This window comes from Pygoscelis adeliae, unplaced genomic scaffold (assembly GCF_000699105.1).
Source record: "Pygoscelis adeliae isolate BGI_AS28 unplaced genomic scaffold, ASM69910v1 Scaffold233, whole genome shotgun sequence".
Classification (NCBI taxonomy): Eukaryota; Metazoa; Chordata; class Aves; order Sphenisciformes; family Spheniscidae; genus Pygoscelis; species Pygoscelis adeliae.
The window spans coordinates 1,149,599-1,170,515 of NW_008824421.1; the positions used below are offsets into that span (position 1 = coordinate 1,149,599).

The 20,917-nt window shown below is 38.4% G+C and overlaps 1 protein-coding gene across 1 annotated transcript in view; it reads left to right on the forward strand.

Annotated features, from left to right (window-relative positions):
- Positions 1-1,811: 1,811 nt before the first annotated feature.
- PPP1CB (protein phosphatase 1, catalytic subunit, beta isozyme) overlaps positions 1,812-20,917 on the forward strand; it is a 28,185-nt gene continuing 9,079 nt past the window's right edge. The window contains exons 1-4 of the mRNA XM_009320909.1: positions 1,812-1,828; positions 12,712-12,843; positions 16,255-16,485; positions 16,825-16,929. Coding sequence (XP_009319184.1) covers positions 12,744-12,843; positions 16,255-16,485; positions 16,825-16,929 — 436 coding nt within the window. The 5' untranslated portion in view covers positions 1,812-1,828; positions 12,712-12,743. The remainder of the gene's footprint in view (positions 1,829-12,711; positions 12,844-16,254; positions 16,486-16,824; positions 16,930-20,917) is intronic.

Consider the following 20,917-nt stretch of genomic DNA (forward strand, 5'->3'; position numbering starts at 1 on the left):
CCTCGGAGGGAGGAGGGGCGCTTTTAAGCGTCCTGTCGGCCCTGGTGTGCGCGGGGGTCCGTCCTCTCTGTCTAGGTGAAGTGGCTGCAAAAGCCTCGCTTTCCTTCTTCCCTTTACCCCCGCTGCAGCTGCCTGGCTTAGGGGCGAGCTGCAGAAGCCTCGCTAGCTGAGCTATGGACGGCCTTATCCCTTCCTCCGGCTAGGGTTAGTCGCAGTCTTCCGTGTTTAAAATTCTGTGTATAAGCTGCGTTAGGTATGGAGTTGTATGTACGTGAGTGTCAGTGGAAGCAGAGGGATTTAGTGGGCTGACATTCCTCTGCCTGCCTACGGGGCAGTCTCCAAAAGTGGCTCTCATGGATGGCTAATAAAAGCTATGAAAGGTTTTGTGTGTATTAAATAGTGAGTCTTTCCTTTAAAGTAAGGAGGAAACTGATTTACTCCCTGCTTTTGGAGAAGCTGAGGAATTATTCCTGCACTTTATTTAAGTTATGTCTTGAATGTTTAGTTTTCTTAGGCCTCTTCTCCCATTAATCTTTCGTTCCACTTTTAACAAATACCTGATATGTTGGAGATGAGAGTACATGCATGGGTATGCGCTGTTCACTTACTTGGTTGCTGTACTCCTTGGATAGTTGGATCACTTTGCAGAAGGCTTATAGAAAGGAATTTCTGGAGTATGTACAGTTCTGGAAGTGAAACAAGTTTTGTAACTCAAAGTTTTGTTCAGCTGAGTTACTACAAAGCAGAGTTTTTAGGGCTTTGAGGATTTTTTTAGTAGTTGCTATCTGTTCTTCTTAGATGTGAAAATTACGAACAATAAAATCAATATTTTAAAATACATACAGGCTTTGGGCATTTGTGCTTATGTTTGTGATTTAAGGTATGCAGCGTAGTATAGTATGAAGAAACCTGCAGGTATTATCAGTCAAAGTTTATCTTTGATCACTAATACAGATAAAACTCCCTTTTTCTGGATGTTGAAACCCAGATTACTAGGTAGGTTTTTAAGACAAACCAAATAGTAACCTAGTAGACATTGACTTTGCAGTGCAGATTTTTTTGGGACATCAAAATGTATGTGTATGTGTGGTGGTGGGTTTTTTGAGAGGCACCTTAAAAATATGTGAAAGGTACTTTTCCTCTTTGCTCATCAGTGTAGTTACTTAAATATAGATTGCTTTAAGAGAAGGGGATTCTGCAGTGTTTTGGTATGCAACTTGTTGGATTGTTCTTAAATATTACTCTGCTTATCCTTTTTAACTAAGACTTTTAAAATTCGTGTTCCACACCTTTTACATACACCATAAATACTTGTGTTGCAGCTTTCTAGCTTTTTGGGTTATGATTGGGTGCCTTGTGTCCGAGCAACCTAATCTGTGCTTTGTACTCCATAGTACTTTAATCATTAGGGATATGTATGTGCAACTTCTGAACCATGCTTTGCTTACAATTTTTCATCTCTGTTTCTCAGTCTGTTTCTCCCTCTGAGCAGAGATTAGGAAGATTCTTAAGGGAAGCGGGGTGGTTTTTCTCTGCTTGTCACCTACTAACAGTAGTAGGAGTGCCTTTGTACAACATCTTGTATGTGAAAGGGAATAGATTCTTGCAGGGTTGTTTTTTTTTTAAAAAAACAAAACTATTAAAAGAATACATTGGGTATGAATCGTTTTTGGTTCCATTTAACATCTTTTATTTGTTGTACTGCTACTGTGTAATATTTTAAGCTGTAGTTCGAATAGTGGTGTTTCACAATGAAGCTTTTTTTTGTACAATTGGCAGCTCACATTCTGGATCTCATGCTGTTGCTTAGCTGACCTGTTCTGGTAAAGTGAGTATGAATCCCTCCCCATACTGCTTGCTCAGAAAAATTTCCATTGACTGTTATCTCTAGAGCAATTAATTAATTTAAAGCAAGTTTTTTGGCTCCATTACTTACACTTCAACTTTGACTTAAAGGATAAGGAAACGTGGCTTTTGAGCTGTAAAAATGCACATTGAAATAATAAAAAGACACTTTTATGAAATGTTGTCGTGCAGTGTACGTATTTAGTCCTTTTGGTTACTTTTAAGTGAAATGGATGGCTTTAAGTTTGAATAGTAGTCCACAATTGTTTCTCAGTGGCTGCTGCACATACATTTTAAAGGGTAGCTAATACATATCAAAAGCCACAGCAACAGGAAACTTCCCTGCTGTCATTGGGTTGCTGGTTGGTGACACCTGTTTCTAGGCTGTGATATTAGCTGTCGTGAGTTCTCACTCTTACTTTAATTAGGTTACTCTAACTGTTTTTATCCTTGTTGCCCAAGACTACGTATCTTTTGGGTTATATGACACGTTAACTTGCCTTTTGATTGGAATTACCTACTCAGATCGTCTTACCCTCCATGTGTTGGTTTGTTTTTTTCTTTTTTCTGTGATATCAATATGAGGTGGCCTATAGCTAGGCTGCTTGGGAGAATTCATCAAGAACATCTTCCCAACCCTTGACACGCATGCATGCTTATCTTGAATGTGTACTTATTTTAGACAACTTTTGAGTGCTGAAAGCCAGATTGATTAACTCTTGAGTTAAATTGGGGATAGTTTTCAGAAAGACTCAACTGAACCATAGCATAATGCATGATGATGGTCTTCTAGGACATTAGCTTTTAATTTCCATGTTCTTTTGCATATAGCAAGTTCTTATCCTTTTATTCATTGGTTAAGTGGTGAATTTAGGAATGTTAAGAGCTTGTTTTGGATTGAGTTTCTCTTGCAATGTGTCTAGTACTTGGTTACTAGTTAGTGATACCTTACAAATAACTTCTATTTGGAGGAAAGTAAAACTAAAGTGTATACTGTATGCATGAAGTCTGAATGTAGCGATGCTTTCTCTTATTTAATCTACTTCCAGACTTAAATTCCCATTCCTTTTTCTTTACTAGAAGAGTGAGGGAGATGCTAGTGCTCTTAAATGTGTGCCTGACTGATCTTGGAGATACTTTGAGCTTTGTTATAAGATTTCTTTTGATAAAGAAGTCACTCATAAGTTAATCTGCAAAGATTTACAGGTCATGTAAACACAAAATTCCATAGCTTTGCTAAAACTTTTGCACTGATATGTGACTGTGAAAGTGAATAAGCCAAATTAGTCTTAAGATTTTCTTTCTTGCACTGGTATTCAGAATTCTAGTCATGGGTCAGGCTTAGTTGCACTATGGTACACAAAAAGATGATAGCCTCATTTTTGCTTCAGTGTGTTGACTTTTTTGTTGTTTTGTTTTTTTTCTTCCTACCTTCCTAGCTATGCCATCTGGTGGATAGATTTTCCCAGTCCATTCTAGCTGTGGACAGCACAGGAGTATGCACACACATGAGACTGTCATGACTACAGCAGATGTGGAATATGTTGTGTTTTGCCCCATCTAGGCACATCATGTGTTCCTCTGTGGGAAATGCCCTGAAATTTGCAAAAATGCTAAACGGCACCAGGCTTATATTTCATCCAGGCCCTAAGCTAATTTAAACTCTGGTGATGCGTGGAAGAGTCCCCTCTATATCAACGCAAGGATGCTGGAATAGGTGTGACCTTACTTGTAAAGAGTGCTGTGGATGGTGTTAAGACAGACTGCTATATTTCTGTCTGCGTGTTGGGCTTCCTGTTTCTGTGCTGTAACTGTCTCTTAGAATGTCTGGATATAAGGCAGCCCAGCTGGACTGGACTTTCTGCACTTCCAAATATATAGGTATCTGTCTTGGTAAAGACTAAGGAATTTCCCATATGAAAGAGAGGATGTACTTGGGGAAACCCAGGCATATAGTGGCCTTAAATACAAGCTGGATTTCTGTGAAGAGGGTTTATTTATATAGCTGTACAAACAAATTTACCTTGTTTAGCCAAGACCCCTTGCTTGCCTAAATCTAGCTGACCTATTTCAAATTAACAATTTGAATTCATTTGATGGAACTTAACGTGGATCTGCTCTAAAACAAATTTTGGTGAAGCTAGGAGGGCTACTAGTTCTGATAGTACTGATCCACCAAGAAAGCTGGGAAATACTTATCCAAGAAGAGAGTTGTCAGACTTTCAGTAAACGTGGAGAATGGTTATTGCTTCAATGTTCAGCTCAAAGTGTGATTTTTATGATTGGCTTAAAAGCTGGTTGTGCAGTGTTCTTAACATGTCATGTGATGTCTTCTAAGAAAGCTGCAACCTTTAGTTTCTTCTGATTTCAGAGGTCTTGCAGGTTGTGATAAAGATAAATTTGAATACTAGTCAGTTTTTCAAATGGAAGTTGGATTTTAAATGCTTATGAAATAACTGAGATTTTCCTTATTAGTTTTAAATGCTATAGAGCTACTGGGCTAACGTATTATGGTCTATAATGTCTTGTCTTGTTTGGTTAGTGTCTTAACTTATTAACGTATCCAGCCAGCCGGATGGTGTTGTATGATACAGTAGTAGTGCTTGCAGTTCCACAGGCTCTGTAACTGATACTGGAAAAGAGAGGCAGTTGTAGAGAAGAAAAATAGACCTTAATGATCTGTTGCAGAACAATATAAACAAACCATGGAGGTGAACCTTGAATAAACAAGGGTTATTACCTGGTTTGGTGTGAAATCACTGGATAATCTGCTATTAGAAAAATAAACAAGGAAAACTTAATAAGGAGTTTCTTGTAAAGGATATATTTTTGAAATATTCTTAGTCTTTAGAGAGGAAAAAAAATAGGCAGTTTTCATATGTTTCGAGGAGGGTAGGTATTGTATTAAACAGGGAGAAGGGATAGAAAGAAGAACAACGTTTGTTTCTGGGTTTGTACAGCAGTGCAGATACCAGCCAGTTCATCTTTAGCTTTATAAGTGCATGACGAATGGGATAGCTGGCTTGAAAAATTGCACTGAAGGCCAAGAGCCCAGCATCGGGCAATGTGTGCTGGTGTTCCTTTATTCTGGCTTGCTCTTTTGCCACTTGAAGGCTACATGATTCTGTAACTGTTTCATTTAGATGTTCTGCAGCACAGTTTTTACTTGGGTCATTCAGTGTCTTGCTCAGAGTACAGCTAAACCATCGTATAAAAGGAAAAAAAAACAGTTTTTATTTAATGTAGATTTTTAATACTTGGTAGTTGCAATTAAATGCTCATTAGTGACCAGCAAATGTAGGTATGTATTTTTTTTAAAAAGGAAAAAAAACCCACCACAATATATGGTTTACCACTGTGAAGTCAAGCATATTATATTTGGCTATTGGTCAGTAAGGTCAGATGCTGTACTCAGTGAAGGGTGAGTGTGTATAGGGGAATCTACTCTTAACTACAACCTGAGGTGCCTCTAATGTGGTATGTATCTGGATCATAATTCGAACATAGAAATGAACCTATTTACTGACTTTTCTTACTGTTGTGTGATTTTTCTTAGTACATAAGCTAGGTCATCTTAGTTTCACAGAACCATCTTCTGTGTGTTTTGTGTTTTTTTAATATCAAACTTGATATAAAGCTTTTGTGTGTGTATATACCTCATAACCATTATTAGTTAAATACGTGAGAAATTGAAGAGGTGCAAAAGTCGTGTTAAACCCCAGCTTTTTGTATTACAACTTAAGTAACTTCTCTCCTTGTTACTTCTCTTACTTCTTACTTGTCTGTCGGAAAAGGACCTGGGGGTGCTGGTTTACAGCCGGCTGAACATGAGCTGGCAGTGTGCCCAAGTGGCCAAGAAGGCCAATGGCATCCTGGCCTGTATCAGAAATAGTGTGGCCAGCAGGAGTAGGGAAGTGGTCGTGCCCCTGTACTCAGCACTGGTGCGGCCGCACCTCGAATACTGTGTTCAGTTTTGGGCCCCTCACTACAAGAAGGATATTGAGATGTTGGAGCGTGTCCAGAGAAGGGCAGCGAAGCTGGTGAAGGGTCTAGAGCACAAGTCTTATGAGGAGTGGCTGAGGGAACCAGGGTTGTTTAGTCTGGAGAAGAGGAAGCTCAGGGGAGACCTTATCGTGCTCTACAACTACCTGAAAGGAGGTTGTAACAAGGTGGGTGTTGGTCTCTTCTCCCAAGTAACAAGCGATAGGATGAGGGGAAATGGCCTCAAGTTGTGCCAGGGGAGGTTTAGATTGGACGTGAGGAAAAATTTCTTTACTGAAAGAGTGGTTAAACATTGGACCAGGCTGCCCAGGGAAGTGGTTGAGTCACCATCCCTGGAGGTATTTAAAAGACATGTAGATGAGGCGTTTAGGGACGTGGTTTAGTGGGCATGGTGGTGTTGGGTTGATGGTTGGACTCAATGATCTTAGAGGTCTTTTCCAACCTTAATGATTCTATGATTCTCGGGAGTTATGAAGTAACTTGGTAATTTGCCTCTGCCTTCCTCAAATTTTAGGAATTTCATTAGCACTGCTTTAGAGGAAAAAGTCAAACTTCGAGAAAGAAGTTGAAATTCTTTGTTTCATGAGATTTTTGTGCTAGGTTAGCTTTCCAAGTGGACTAGGACAGGAATTGCCACCACTTTGTATAATACAGCATGGTGAGAGGCTTCTACCTTGTGCTTTGCTAGTTGTATGAGTTTTAGGTTCAAGTGTAATTAAGCAAACAGTAAATATAGACCAAGCTTTAGGGTTACACATTGTGCTTACAGAATGGAGTAACTAATGTGATCTTATCCTTCAACCTTGAATTCGGCAATTCTTGAAACAGTGCATGATACAGAATGATTAAGACAGTTAGTTTATGGAACCCCTGTGTAAGGAAGCAAGTGGTCCATGAAAAGCAAATATAATGGGTGGAGGTTGGTGTAGGGACACTTGCATGTTTTCATGGGCTTATTTGGGTATACCCTGAAGTGACTTTAGATACTAGTTTCTAATAAAGCTCCTTCTCCATGAGCATTAATTCTGCTGGATAGTATGTATTTTAAGAATGTAAATTCAAGTTTGGGTAGAAGAACACTTCACTGTTTGGTTATTTTCCTGGTAAGAAATTGAAGGCTTGGGCGATCTCTTACTCTGCAGTGAATTTGTGTTTGATGTTAAATAAGTCCTATTAAAATGAGTTCACAAGCAATCACTGTGTTCTTCAGCAAAATAACTTAGTATCAAGGGCATCCAGTGAAGGCAAATTTATTAAGATTTTGGCAGTACTTGGATATAAAAGCACAGTTCTTCAGGTAAAAAAACTCCATAGAAGGCTGATTCTTCTATTTTTAGTGGGGAGTTTGGATGAGGTACCCTAGGAAGGGTACAGGGCTTTGCTGCATACACCATGCAGAGTAGCTGTATATTCAGCAATAGGCTTCTTACTGAATTGAGCAAAGCTCTGGCAGGGCTTAATTTATATTATTGTTGTCCACCAGTGTAACACATGAATGAAAGCCATTCTAAGGTTCTGTTACAGCAATTCTGAAACTTTGAAAACTTGTGTTGCTGGCTTAACTGTCAGTGTTTTGCTGCAAGATAGGGAGTGGCTGCTTCTGGATGACAGCTGAACAATTTGAATAACAGAAAATATTTTGAGGGAGTAGAGGTTTTGCTTTCCAAAATGAAAGACACTTTTTAAATCCAATGTAGGATTCCTGACTTAAAACCATGATAATATATAACTTGGATTTAAAAAACGCTGAGAGCAGATAATTTCGGAACATGTTTCCAAAATCAGTGTAAGAATTGTTTGGTTTTTTCTGAGTCATAGGTAATGCCACCTTTGGCTTCCAAATCCTTTCTGTTCCTACTATTGAGAGGCTGTTCAGGATTCATCAAATACTCCAAAGTACTTTGAAGTACAAGAAATTAATAGTTAAATGTTGTAGTTGTTAATCACTGATGATTAAATATTCTACAGAATGTTGGGGGGGGGAGTGTAAGCTTGTGGGAATTGCTTGTGTGCAATTTGTAAAATTGCATGCTTGCAGTCTTGTGATGTAGTTTTGGGGTTTTTTTTAGATACACTCTGGCAAAATAGATCTCTAAAGCCATAATTTCAGAAATAAGCTTGGCTGGAGCTACTGTGAAAAGAAGCAGAACCAGCTGCTTATTTCTTCGCTAGTCCTAGCCCAGGTTCACAGTGGATGTTTTCTCCAGCTTGCGGAACTATCTAGATTACATTTTTGTTTTGTTGTGTCTTTGTACTAGAAAGAAAAGATCAGTTCACTGATGCAGTTTACTGTGTGGCCACACAAATTCACATGCCTGCAAAAAAAGGTGTAGGGCAAGGAGGGGGCTGCTCCTAATGCTGGCCCAATTTTTTATGAGACAGAAGTCTGTCTGGGTTTTAATATTATGCTAAAACCATGAGTGTTTTGTTCAGTAAACAGGACGTGTGTGGTATTGTGGAACATGGTATAAATGCTTAGGACAGATGTGCATACTACAGCTGATTTAGTAATTGAAGACACTTCTATTAGTGATGCCACAAAATGAGCAGCTTAATTACGTAGAGCGAGAGGCACACCAGAGACAGTGTGACAGAATAGGTTAAACGTATTCTCTCCAGTTAATGAAAGAATATGGCAAAAAGTGATGCTCATAGAACTTCTAACAGCCAGTTCTTGACCCGCTTTCCTCAGGGTTATTTATTTTCTTCCTCTCCAGTATTGCCTTACATAATCTGCTACTCTCTGGCATGAATTTGGAGGCATTAAAAAAAAATAATTACTATTTTTGAAGTTTTTCTTTTCTGCCAGTGTGCAACTCATGTCTCTGATTACTAATTGCTGTTAGTAGACTTGCTAAGGTTGCTTATCAAAGGTTGTGTAGATGCAGAGACTATTTTAGTATTGATTAGAGCAGCTTTTGGATTACTATAGGATCTATTGTGTTAAAATAATAGCCTGACAGTACAATGCATATAGTTGCTTTTAATTCTCTTTATTCCCTGCTATGTCATTCTGCTTTAAGCTCCTTGCAGCAAAGGCTTGTTCTGGTGGGATTGTGTATTGCAACAGGAATTGCTGTCCCTACCAGAGACTTTTATGTAAATCAAAGCTTGTTTACAGCATCTGCATCTTAGATTAAAGAGAACTAATTTACGTCTAATGTTGAGATGCTGTTTCTGCTCTGGGAAAATGACGACCATTAAAAATGATGGTTTTCCCAATGCTGTTAAAGCCTTTTGTGAACTACAGATTTTACAATGCATGCAGCTCTGACTTGCTTGTTTTAAGAATGGTTAGCTGTAGTAATTTGTAAATTAGTCTGAAAAACATCACTTACACTCTTGATCTCATTCTCATAACCTCCTCTTAAATCTGTTCTTGGGGATTTGGCTTTTAAAAACTAAATGTGGTGAGAGATGCTCTTGTTTACAATCCATACAGTGCTCAGCTGAGTCAAGGAAACTAGAACAAAATTCTAGTTGTAGTGTAGGCTGGTGAAAGATGTGCTTAGTCTTGCTTGTGTACTTTTACCACAGCTGTGGCACAGCCGTTTGGGATGACTGCTTGGCAAACCTTTCGGTGCCTTTGTGATTCCAGTTAAAGGGCTGAGGCTTACAGGGTCACAGTAGCTTCTAGTTTTTCAATATGTAGTACCCTTATTGATGATCAGGGGACTGTGGGAGAAAACTTATTTTCTGTTAACTATATTATTGATGATCATTCCTCATGAAACCCCAGTCTTTGTACTTCTTCAAATGTGACTGAGCTTATATGTTTGCTATGTGGAGCTGCTGACTGTTTGGATGGGGGGGGCGGGGCGGTGCCTTTGCAAAGGTGCGGTGGCCCAGATTTGTACCCTTCCCAAGGGCTGGAAGTAACTGCAGTCATTAGGTGTGTGTTGTCTCCTTCTCTGAGAGTGACATACTTGCCATAGTTGTAGAAACTTCTCTTATCCGGAGAATCTGAAGTGTGGTAATAAGTTACTGCCCTGTTTGTTGCTTTGTCTGTTAAGGGCTTGCAACATTTAAGGCTCTACTGTAAAAAGTAAAGAACTAACATCAAGACACTGGATGCACTGACTATGGCAGTTAGTTAATTTTGAAGTCAGGAGCTGCATGTTCACTGTGTCTTCTAGTGCAAAAATCAGCAGCACTTAAAGCCTCAATCCTATAAAGCAATTGTTCCAAGTTTAAGCCTCCATGTGAGTTTCAAAGGAAGCTAAAGGCTGGTGTTCTAAGAAATATCGATTGGATCAAAGTTATTTTAAGTATTATGAGTGCCCTCCTTGAACTGCTGTCTCAATTTTGGACTCTGTGCTTGGTCTGGTGCTACTTATGGTAACATTAATGTTGTGTATGGTGGGCTTTCCTGGGTTTGAGTTCCAAAACTAGAGTGGATGTAAAAAGTGTGCAGTTAAGTCATTCTTGGTTTTAATCTATGTGAAATGGCTTAATTCTGGTGTTGCAAAATATTATGAAAGTCGTTAAATACAGAGGAGATTTTAATCGCTTATCAAAACAGGTTAAAAGAATGCACAGTTTGTAGAGGGAAAAATGGGACTGAAAAGCTAGTTGTGCTGCATGCTTCTTCGGTGTGACCTTGATGTTATAAGCCATGGGTTTAAAACATAACAATTGCTTCAATAAAATGATAACCATTGTGTTATTAAGACTCTGCTCTGTCAGGTGGGAGCTTTCTTCTTTATAGTGACAGTTTATTGTGCCTATCCAAATGAGTTTCTGGTCTATGAAAGGGATCGTTAATAAGCTACCGGAATGCAAGCGTTTGAAAAGGTGGAGATTGGAGCATTTTGGTACCTCACAAATTGGATAGTCAAGTCCTGTGCAAAGCTGTCAAGCCTGAGATTTTTTTTTTGCTGATAATCCCTATGGGGCTGAAGATGTATCTATCATTTGGTAGACGTTTGAGATGTGGTGAAATGGAAGCCTGTAGGCATTTATTGTTTTCTAGTCACCTTGATTGTCTCTAATGTCTGCCTTTGTATTCTTCTAATATGTAAGCCAACATCTTAATGCATGAAGAATAACAACAAAAAAGTGTTGCTAAAAAGCTGTTTGCTTTCTCAAGTGTAGTTGAAATCTTAATTAGCAAAAGGAATGTGACTTACCATGTGGTAAATATCACCTGGTACTGATTCAGAGTTTCACTGAAAGAAGTCCTGTATGCCACAGCCTTGTTCTTGTGGGATTCTAATGAGCAAAGTGTTTCCAGTGTATTGTTACTGCAGACAGGCTAGCCCTCCTGCTATTTTGGCACTCAAAGTGGCTGTCCCAGGATCTAGTTTCGCATCTTCTCTTCCCTGCTTGAGAAAACCATTCTTCCTTTCTGCCTTTTCACATGTTACTGTGGCTGTTTCCTAAACTCAGTTTAACAAGCGTGCGTGATGTTTATTAAAAACAAAAAAATAGAAATTTGTAGCAGTGTGGAATGGTTAGATGTGCAGTTACACTCGGAGAAGTATGCGGTGATAACCAGAGCAGAGCTTTTTGAGCTTAACACTTTGGACTGTAGTATTAGGTGGCCTAGGACAAACTGTTGCCCCCGTATCCTTTTTTCCCCATTGCACAATGTAGATAATGGTATTGATCTCCTCTGTAGAGTATGTTTTCTAGGACCTAAGTGGAAGTAAAAGGAAAAGGGAGGTTATGTTAATTTAAAAAACAAAGTTACAAGCTTAATCTTCTGTTTTGGAGAGGGGAAGCAGGCAAGCCAGGAACTTATTTTATGTGTGAAGAACTAGTTTTTGCTATTCTGTTTGCAAATCTATCTTACTAGACTTTCTGAAGTTGCAGCTAAAATTTTTACGAAGTAATGTCTTACTATGTTTGAGTTTGAAAGCATTTGGATTTGAACTGCTAAAGTTTTGTACCACCTTCTCTTGTAGGTACTACTGTTGTTTTAATGCTGAATGTTGCTTCCATCTAAAGCAGATGGCAGAACAGGATTTTTGCCTGTTGTAGACACTGATACATCCTGGCTTACTAGTTTGAACTCTGAAGTTTGGGTTATGCTGAGATGCAAGACTGAACTGGATCAGCCAAAGTGCAGACGCATTTGTTCTATCTTACTGCCTCATTAACGCCTCTGACAGAGGAATCATATAGATATTTGTGGAAAGAAGCAGCTGCAGATAAACTTGCCAGAGGATGTTGGTTGGAGTGCAATGACATGTGAATGCTTTTGAAAACTTAATGCTAAATATAGGTCTGAGTACCTGACTTATTGGTTTAGGAATTCAATTTCATTCTAATCAGAATGTCATTGTTTGGATGTAAAGGTTCCAATAACTCAAGAGCCATTATATATAAATGAAGATTTTATTGAACTTTCATAGCTTTTAGGGTGGCGTTCCTAATATGGCCATTTCAGCTGCCAAAAGCGTAAACATGCCTGTGTTTTTTTTCTTTGTATTTAGCTAGCCCTGTTGAACTCAACAGTCCTAAAGAAGTTTATTTTGTGCTAATGTGGAAGTATTTTCAGGATTTCCATTCTCAGGATTTTTTTGCCTATTGTGAATATTCTAGCATAATAGGATTGCTAATTTAAACGCTTTTTGAAGTTGCTATTTATCCAAATGTGGATGAAAGCAAGGCTTAAATTGTTCTGTTCAGAGAACCTGATTTAACAAGAATGCATACAGACCTTTAAGCACAGGTTACCACAGTATCAGAGATAAATTTTAAATTTGTTGGAATACGTAATTCCAACGCATTTGGTAGATATGTTGGAGTGTGCTGCTGGCTTTTTGTCAAATATAGATTTCAAATACAGCTCATCTGCCCTTACCTATTGCTGTGTATCTGTGTGATAGTTACCTTCAATTGTTAAACATCTCATTTCAGTACGAGGATGTCGTCCTGGGAAGATCGTTCAGATGACTGAGGCAGAAGTTCGGGGCTTGTGCATAAAATCACGGGAAATATTTCTTAGCCAGCCTATTCTCCTGGAACTAGAGGCACCTCTGAAAATTTGTGGTATGTAAACTTCTTATGTATGTGTTTTATGTATGTGTTTTAATCTAGTTGTATGCTAGGTGGGTTGGAAGGATACTGGGACAGGCAAGTGACTGTGGCTTGGGTGATACGGATTAGAGTGAGGTTCTTCACATTCTTAAATGTAATTTTCAACTTAGATTGGATTAAGTCGAGAAAAGGCAGCTAACTGTTGGTAGATTGCTGATGCTCCCAGTATTTTTTAGGAGCAAGTTCCATTGGCAGTAAGAGCTGCTTGTGCCCTCGTCTAGTGCAAATTTTGCAACCTGTCCCTTGTACCTCCCTAGGGACTGCTTGCACAGAGCTGCTACTCTTTCCATCACTATTTAAAAAAGCAGTTAGCTGCTTTAAAAGCAAATGTTTAATGTTGTAGTTGTTCTCTTCAAAGCATAAGCCAAACAAAGATCTTTACATGTTGTGAAATGGAACACTTCAAAAATAGTGTTGAAGAAAACATTGTTAGTCTTTCAATTGAAAAAATAAAACTGGATGCAGACTGTTAAATTAGGCTTAGTTACCATGTAATAAATTCCTTGAGCTTTATAGCAAGTTTTAACAAACATGGTTATTGCTGTCAAATGTGGATAAAACTAAAACGTGTGTTCTTTACCTCTCTAAGCCTTTATAAGATACTAGGCTTCTTCAAAAGTACACTGTTGTTAATAGGCATGCAAGCTTGTTAAAAACTGTTACAAAAATATCGTAAATACTGGCTTGTAATAATCTTTCAAGTTATTAACAGCAGAAGCAGTCTTAGAAAGCATAAAATTTCTTGAATTTGGCTTCTTAAAGTGTCATAGTATTAAAATTGAAGCAGTCTTCGAATTTGTTGTTACTAACATGCTCAAAGATAGATTAGCTTCTTCCTGGCAGACCTAATGTAGCAACATCTCTTACATTAAGAGAGGATATTACCAATTAAAAAAAAAGGCACTAATGGCAAAGTCATTTTTAAATGACTAATTGCTTGGTAGGGTGGGGAGGAAAAACTGGACCAGCTTGCCTAATGACATAAAGTTGAAGGTAAAATCCAGCTTACCATGTTGTGTTTATGTTACACTGAAAGGACTGCAGCAGTCTCATCATATTCCTAGATAAAGAAAAAATGAAAACTCAGATGAAATATTTAGATTGTACATAAGTCGAGGTCTTGCAAAGTATAATTAACCTCCTTCAAAGTTAGTTTCTCATTTGCTTAAATTGAGACATTTGAAAGGACTGTTAGGTGTAGAATAATAGGGTAGCAAATGCACAGTTAAATAAGGCATTTGTTATTTTTAAATTGGATTCCAAACATGGTGATAGCACCAGGAAGTGTCAGGTGCATCTAAGTTTAATATTAGAGCAATTGTCAAAGTTGTATTTAGATAAAAGTGAAAGAAAGATGATTGCTTTCACCAAAAGTAAAATATGCAGCTGTACTGCTTTGAACTATTTTAGTGTGTTCAGGCAATGCCTGAGGAACCATTGTAGGACTGTCTTTTCTTCTAATCAAGTCAGTTCAAAATAAGCTTTTACATCTTGAATGTCTGTGTTTTAATGTAAGATGAAAGATACTCTTATGTAAACATCCATTTTTAAAATAGGTGCGGGTTTTACTGTAAGGCTTTGTATCTGGTAGACATCAATTCAACTTGTGCCCATATGAAGCTGTATTTTTAAAATGCCAGGTGCCTTGAATGGAATTTAAATGGAATGTAAAGGCTTTGGTCCCTTTACAAAATTGTTTCTGTAAAATGTTCCTTTATCTTTAAGTGCTTTGGTCCCTCTGTCTTGTGTGTAACTGAAAGTAGACAATGAACACAATTATAGTATTCTTTCTGTAGTATGTTTACTTGGTCGTTGATTCTGGTGGTGGTGAAGTCTGGAGAGTGTATTGATAGTGTAGTTCTGGAGTACTAAACTCAGTATAGCAATGACTTGTTGAGGAGTCTTCTATGTTTTCTTCTGGTTGTGACCTGGAGATTTCTAAATATCAAGTAGAATAGGAATAGTTCTTGCTGCAACATATGTGAAAATTATTTTAGCCAGTGAAACTTCAGATTGTGTCTGGAATTGGGTAGTGGGTAATGTCCCCGTTATTAGAAGAAAATTGGGAAGTGATTCCTCTCCCTGAGTGAGAAATAGTTATGGAAGAATGCTGCCTAAAGGAGGAAGTATTGCATTTTTCATGAAGAGTAAAGAGGAATATAGCTACGTATTCTTCTTACCACTGTATGCTTTAAGAATTGAACTGGAGAGCATACAGGTTTGGGAATGTTTTTTCTTTAAGATTATGGAAAAAGTTGTAGAGATGTCTGTGGTGGGTTTTTTCTTTAAGGCCATAGTAGCTAGTGCTCTACTGGAGAATAGCTGTGCTTAAAGTCGAGATTTTGCCACTGAACAAGCAGCAAAAGTAAAAATGCATTTATGGAATGCTTAGTGTAAGGGACCAGGAGATGCTAAATTTAAACAGCATACAGCTTGTACTGAAGGCTTCTTGCGTAGCTATTTTGCATTCAGTCACTTTGGTAATGAATTCTACAGTCAGCTGGAATACATCGCATGTATTCTACAAGTTACTGTAGAGCAGCTCTGGTATCTTCTTTGACCTTATGGGCAGCTCACAAATAGTTAGCTTTGGCTAGACTTGATATGATATGCTGTGGTGTTGTAATTGCCACACAGAGCTGTTTCATGGAAAGCCTGCTTAATTTTAAAGCTGGCAGTGTGATGAGTAACATGACAGCTATTTTTCCTAAGATACACCTGCAGGGTTGACTATCTTGTAAGGGATATCAATCTTTTGAGTCTCTGTACTGTTTTCCTATGAGTAATTGCATCAAAGGAGGAGTTACCCTAAATGCTGGGGGACGGGAATCTTAGTTGAGCAATGTTATGGGAGGACAAGCAGTTGACCTTTGAAGTAAGTGCTCTCTGCCACAATGTTCAGTTTCTCTCCAGTCTGTCTAGATACTTTACTGACCTGTTTTTGCAGTAAATAATGTGACTTAACTTTTTCTTAACACGTTGGCTTTCTTGCCATGTAACTGTTCAATTAGAGGTGGTCTTTCTGACCTTGTTTTAATTTGAATGAATGAACGAATTGGAGCTTGGCTAGAAAGCTTAAGCTTAATTGTGAAGACTTCTGTAGCTTTTGGTTTTCAGATTGGTTTGATAACTGACATAACAGTTCTGCAACTACTGTGGGTTATTTACATTTAGTGAGTACTTCAGTTTGTAATATTAACATGGTTCTCACCTTTCTGATACCTATTGCCACTCTGATTTTAAAGGAAATGTTAATGCTTTTTTAAAGATCGATTAGTAAAAAGTGATTAGTTGACTTAAGCTCTTGATTTGTGTACTCTTTATGTTGTTGCACTAATCCTCAGTAAACATTTTCTTATTCAGGTGATATTCATGGTCAGTATACAGACTTGCTTCGATTATTTGAATATGGAGGATTCCCACCGGAAGCTAATTATCTTTTCCTTGGAGATTATGTAGACAGAGGCAAACAGTCTCTGGAAACAATTTGCCTATTACTGGCATATAAAATCAAGTATCCGGAAAACTTCTTTCTCTTAAGAGGAAATCATGAGTGTGCTAGCATCAATCGGATCTATGGATTCTATGATGAATGTAAGCAAAACCTATTTCTTTTGAAAGACTGTTACAGACAAATACTGTGTTTTGGAGACACTTCTAGTAGGGACTCTTGTATTGCAAGGATTTCAATATTCTGTGAACCTGCTTTGAAATTTTCTAAAAGTACATTTCAAACCAATTCTAGAGAATTATTACTTGCTCTTCTGCTGTCCTTGAAATGCTGTTGCAGGAGACTGAAACCTAAGTTCGTTAACAAAAATAAAGCCCTGTGAAGACAGTTCACTAACATTTTTGATCAGGTTGTGATCTGTATTGCAGGTTGACTTTAAGAAAACAGCCTTCTCTTCCTAATGTCTCACGCTCTTCTTGTAGGCAAGCGGAGATTTAACATTAAGCTGTGGAAGACCTTCACAGACTGTTTTAACTGTCTGCCTATTGCAGCCATTGTGGATGAGAAGATCTTCTGTTGTCATGGAGGTAAGCTGATGACTGCATTTATAGGCTGTGTCTAAACTGATCTTTGTGTTAATGCTATACCAAATGGAGTGTGGATGTGCATACCTGATATTTAGCTGGAGACATTTAACCTTACATTGTCTGTAAAGGTTGCTGTTACGCCTTGTGCTTTTCTGTGCGCCTGGCAGCAGACAGATGACTTTCTTACCTGATACACATGGCCCTCTGTGCCTGAGGGGCAAGCGCGTCTGTAAGTATTGCCATCAGTACGTCCCTCTCTGAAGGATAGTGAATGCTGGAGTTCTTGCCTAATTTGCCATATGACTCGTTGCTGTTACCATCTATCAGTGCAGCCTTAGCTAACATTGGCATCCCTAGCAGTGAAGTGAAAGAAAAACTTTCACAAGTAACCCCAGCTCTGTAGTCTTGGCCTCTTTAGCTGGCTTCATAAAATGTTGGTGGAAGGGACCTCTGAGGTCACATAGTCAAGCCTGCTGCTTGAAGCAAGACGTTTGTTAACAATAGAGCAGATCAGCCATGGCTTGCTCTGACTCATAAAACCTTTGCTATTGGAAAATCTGTGTTCTGTGGGCACCTGTCCCAGTGCTGCCTTGTTCTTATAGAGAAAAAAGTGTTTGATCTGACTGAGGCTTGTGACTTCTCTGAATATTGGAACTTACATGGGCACTCTTATTTGTAGAAGGGGACTCCCCATGTTTTAACAGGCAATGATGCTCACAAGTTTTCAGCACCTTGCAGAGTCAAACAATTGACAACAATTTCAAATTACTTGTAGTAGGAGCCATCCTGCCTTTTTGCAGCTGTCTTTGCAACTACCTTCATTAATAAGCAACTTGATGCCTTGCACTGAGTCATCCAGACGTGGTCTGGTAGGTGTCACACCTGCATTGTCAGTGGGATAATTAGAGATTAGTGGGAGTGAGAGCACTGCAGATCCTCTAGTTGGAACAGCTCCATTTGGAATTAGAAATAGTGTGCATCCAAAATTCCTCAGCAGACTCTTCCAGACTTTGTGAGGTTGTATTGATGGCTGCCATCCTGCCTTTATTAATTGCAGGTATCTCTGCAAGAGCTCTGCCTGTATGGAATGTGCTGTAAAAGTGATCCTGGCTCTTCTTGCATCTTGTATTGAAAGCTTCTGCCTTCAGTGCCTGCTAGTATAAACTACCAGAGTCTTATACATAATATGCTCTGAGGTATTGTCATGTCTCGGTAAATACAGAATTAATGCAATGATAGACGGTTGAGTCTGCCAGTCTCCAGGTAGCATTGACATGTTAGAGAAAGTACTTGTTTTCTCACAGGTCATCTTTTCATCTTGTTCTTAATCAGTGTGCTGTGGTGTCTCTCTTCTTTTTTAAGAACTGATACCTATTTTATGAGCTAGATCTCATAATTTTAAGACTGTGAGATACAAAACCACTTCTGCACTGAGGTAGCCAATTATCAGTGGCTAAAACCATGTAATAAATTTGTTTCCCAAAAAGCTGGTGAAGGAATTACTCTTTTACTATCATTATACTTTTTTGAATTTTGTTTTATTTGGGGAAACAGTAGAGAATGAATGGTGACAAAATACTGTGGTGTTTCAGGCAAACAATTAAGCTTAGGTGGGTGGTAGAAAGTAATCAAGGAGGCTTAGTGGGTAGAGTAGAATGCTATGTTCTATGGCAAAACTATCAGTTTTGTGTGTATATGCACTTGAGACCTGAGTTACGAGCAAGAAGCTTAGAAAACTATTTTTCAATAAAAAAAAATTTAAAGCTATATTATAAATGTATTGGGGGGGGAATTAACCTCTTGTTTAATCAAGTAGGAAAACTTTTATTTTGTGCATAGTATGCTTTAAAGATCCTCTTACGAAAAGTAATATTTACTTTTCTATTGAATGCTAATTGTCCCTTAAACTTGTACAGGCTTCATCTGTACCTGAAATTACTATCACTCACAACTGATCTGTGGCTGTGAAATAAAGTGAAAAGATCATTATATGTGCCGTGTGCTCCTAATAAATGAAAGTGGACATTCAGCACATTAATAAGTTTTGCCCTTTTTCCGCTCTTCTCCAATCCTATCCAAACTGCATTCCAGATCCCATGAAGTCATGGACTGTCAACGCCTTTTCATGATGTTACTACTATAATAAACACTGAGGCAGCAACAAAAACGATTCAGCTCTGCTGGAGGTTGAAGCTAGCATGTAGATATAAGGTAGGTGCCTTTTTTACTATATTGCGCATTTTTGCATAGTTTATTTTAAAAATATTGTCCTCTGGGATATACAATAAAACTTTGCAAAACCGCATAACATAGTAAAACAAAAGGCACCTAACTTACCCCAGTAGGCTACCTACAATAGCTTAAAATCCTGCGTCAGCTTTTTTACCTAGACTTTTCTGGGCATCTGCTGGTTTGAGTTTTCTACCTCACAATATAAATCAAACCTCTCTTGCCATCCCTGTCTCCAAATGTTCATGCTGCTGAAAGGATCTTTCACTGTATCCTTCCCATCACCTTCCTCTCTTCCCTGTCTTTCCAGATTGCTCATACAAGTCGTATTTTGGCCTTTTCTTAAGGCTGTCCTCTCAACTTACGTCTGACTTCGCTCTTTATCTCGCTTCATTAAAGCTTATTCCATAACCATTCTCGACTTCTCCCTTTTGCTCTGCTTTGTATTCTATACAGTATTGTCCTCTTATCTATGACACCACTCTAGTTCTAATCTTTAAAAACCTTATGTGATTACTTTCAAGTTTCTATAAATTAAGTCCATGTTGTAGTGTCACGTTGATGGAACACATTGGTCTTACCACATTGGATTTAAGCTCTGAGATGAGTCATGTTAGTTTAGTAGAATACTGGATTTATGTAATGTTTTCAAGCTCTGGAATTCTGTTTTTCTTGTGACATTAATGACAATGAAAAATATGTTGAAGATGAAGTTTACTTGATAATCTTACATAGTATCCAAAGAGACCTGAGGAGCTTCCTGGATTACACTATAAAAATAAGTAACCATCACTCTTACTTTACCAATTCCACCTGATCAGGGAGTGGTTCAAGTCTAGAGCCTGGATTTGATGAGTCTGCCAGGAGTAATGACAATTCATTGTCTGTTTTCCCTTGGGGAGGGGGTGCTCTTATGCTTCAAGAAGCTAGTATACTGAAAGATACTTTTCCTGTGCTTAGCTGTCATTATGTGATGAGACAACTTAATTCAGTTGTGTACTTTTCAGTTTTCTTTCAGTACACAGTCATTTGCAGCAATCACTGTAGTGGCAGCAGCTTGACAGTGAGCTTTGGTAGCCTGTGTTTGCATTCTTATTTCCTTCATTTAATGCTGGTCATGTACAACTTTTGTCTGTAGATCTGAATTTGAGACATTAGCTATTTCTTTTTGTACAGGGGGAGTTAGGAGGATACCTGGGAAGAGAAGAGCTCTTGGGTGATTACAAAGAAGTCTACAAACATGCAGGCAGTTTTGTGGGGTTTTGTCATTTTACAGTGCTGTAAAATAGCACAAAAATTAACAGCTGCAGGGTTGAGATGTGGTTTATAATTATATATTTTCTTTTAAAGAACTTAATGTGTTGGGTGCAAACTGAAACGGTGAGAGCTGTAACCTCATAAAAGGTCACAGACTGATTGTGCTTATTTCACTGAGATTGTCTGTTACTATCTCAGGGTGTGGTGCTGAGTAGAATCAGAGTAGAATCCACATGCTTTTGTGCTAATGTAATCTGCATGCAGATAGATCAGTTCTGGGAAAGGGGAAGAGGTAGGCTGGTCAAAGTTTAAAAGCTGGTTATCTACTTGAATTTATATTAGTAGCCCTGTATTGTTGTGTAAGTAGAATTGACTAAAATTGCTTCGATATGTTTTTTAATGTAAGATTTCTGCCATCCTTTGCAACCTCAAGGTAGTATCGTGAAGACAGCTTCAACAAGCTGGTGAGGAAAAGCCTTCTATCCTCAAGGCTTTTATCATA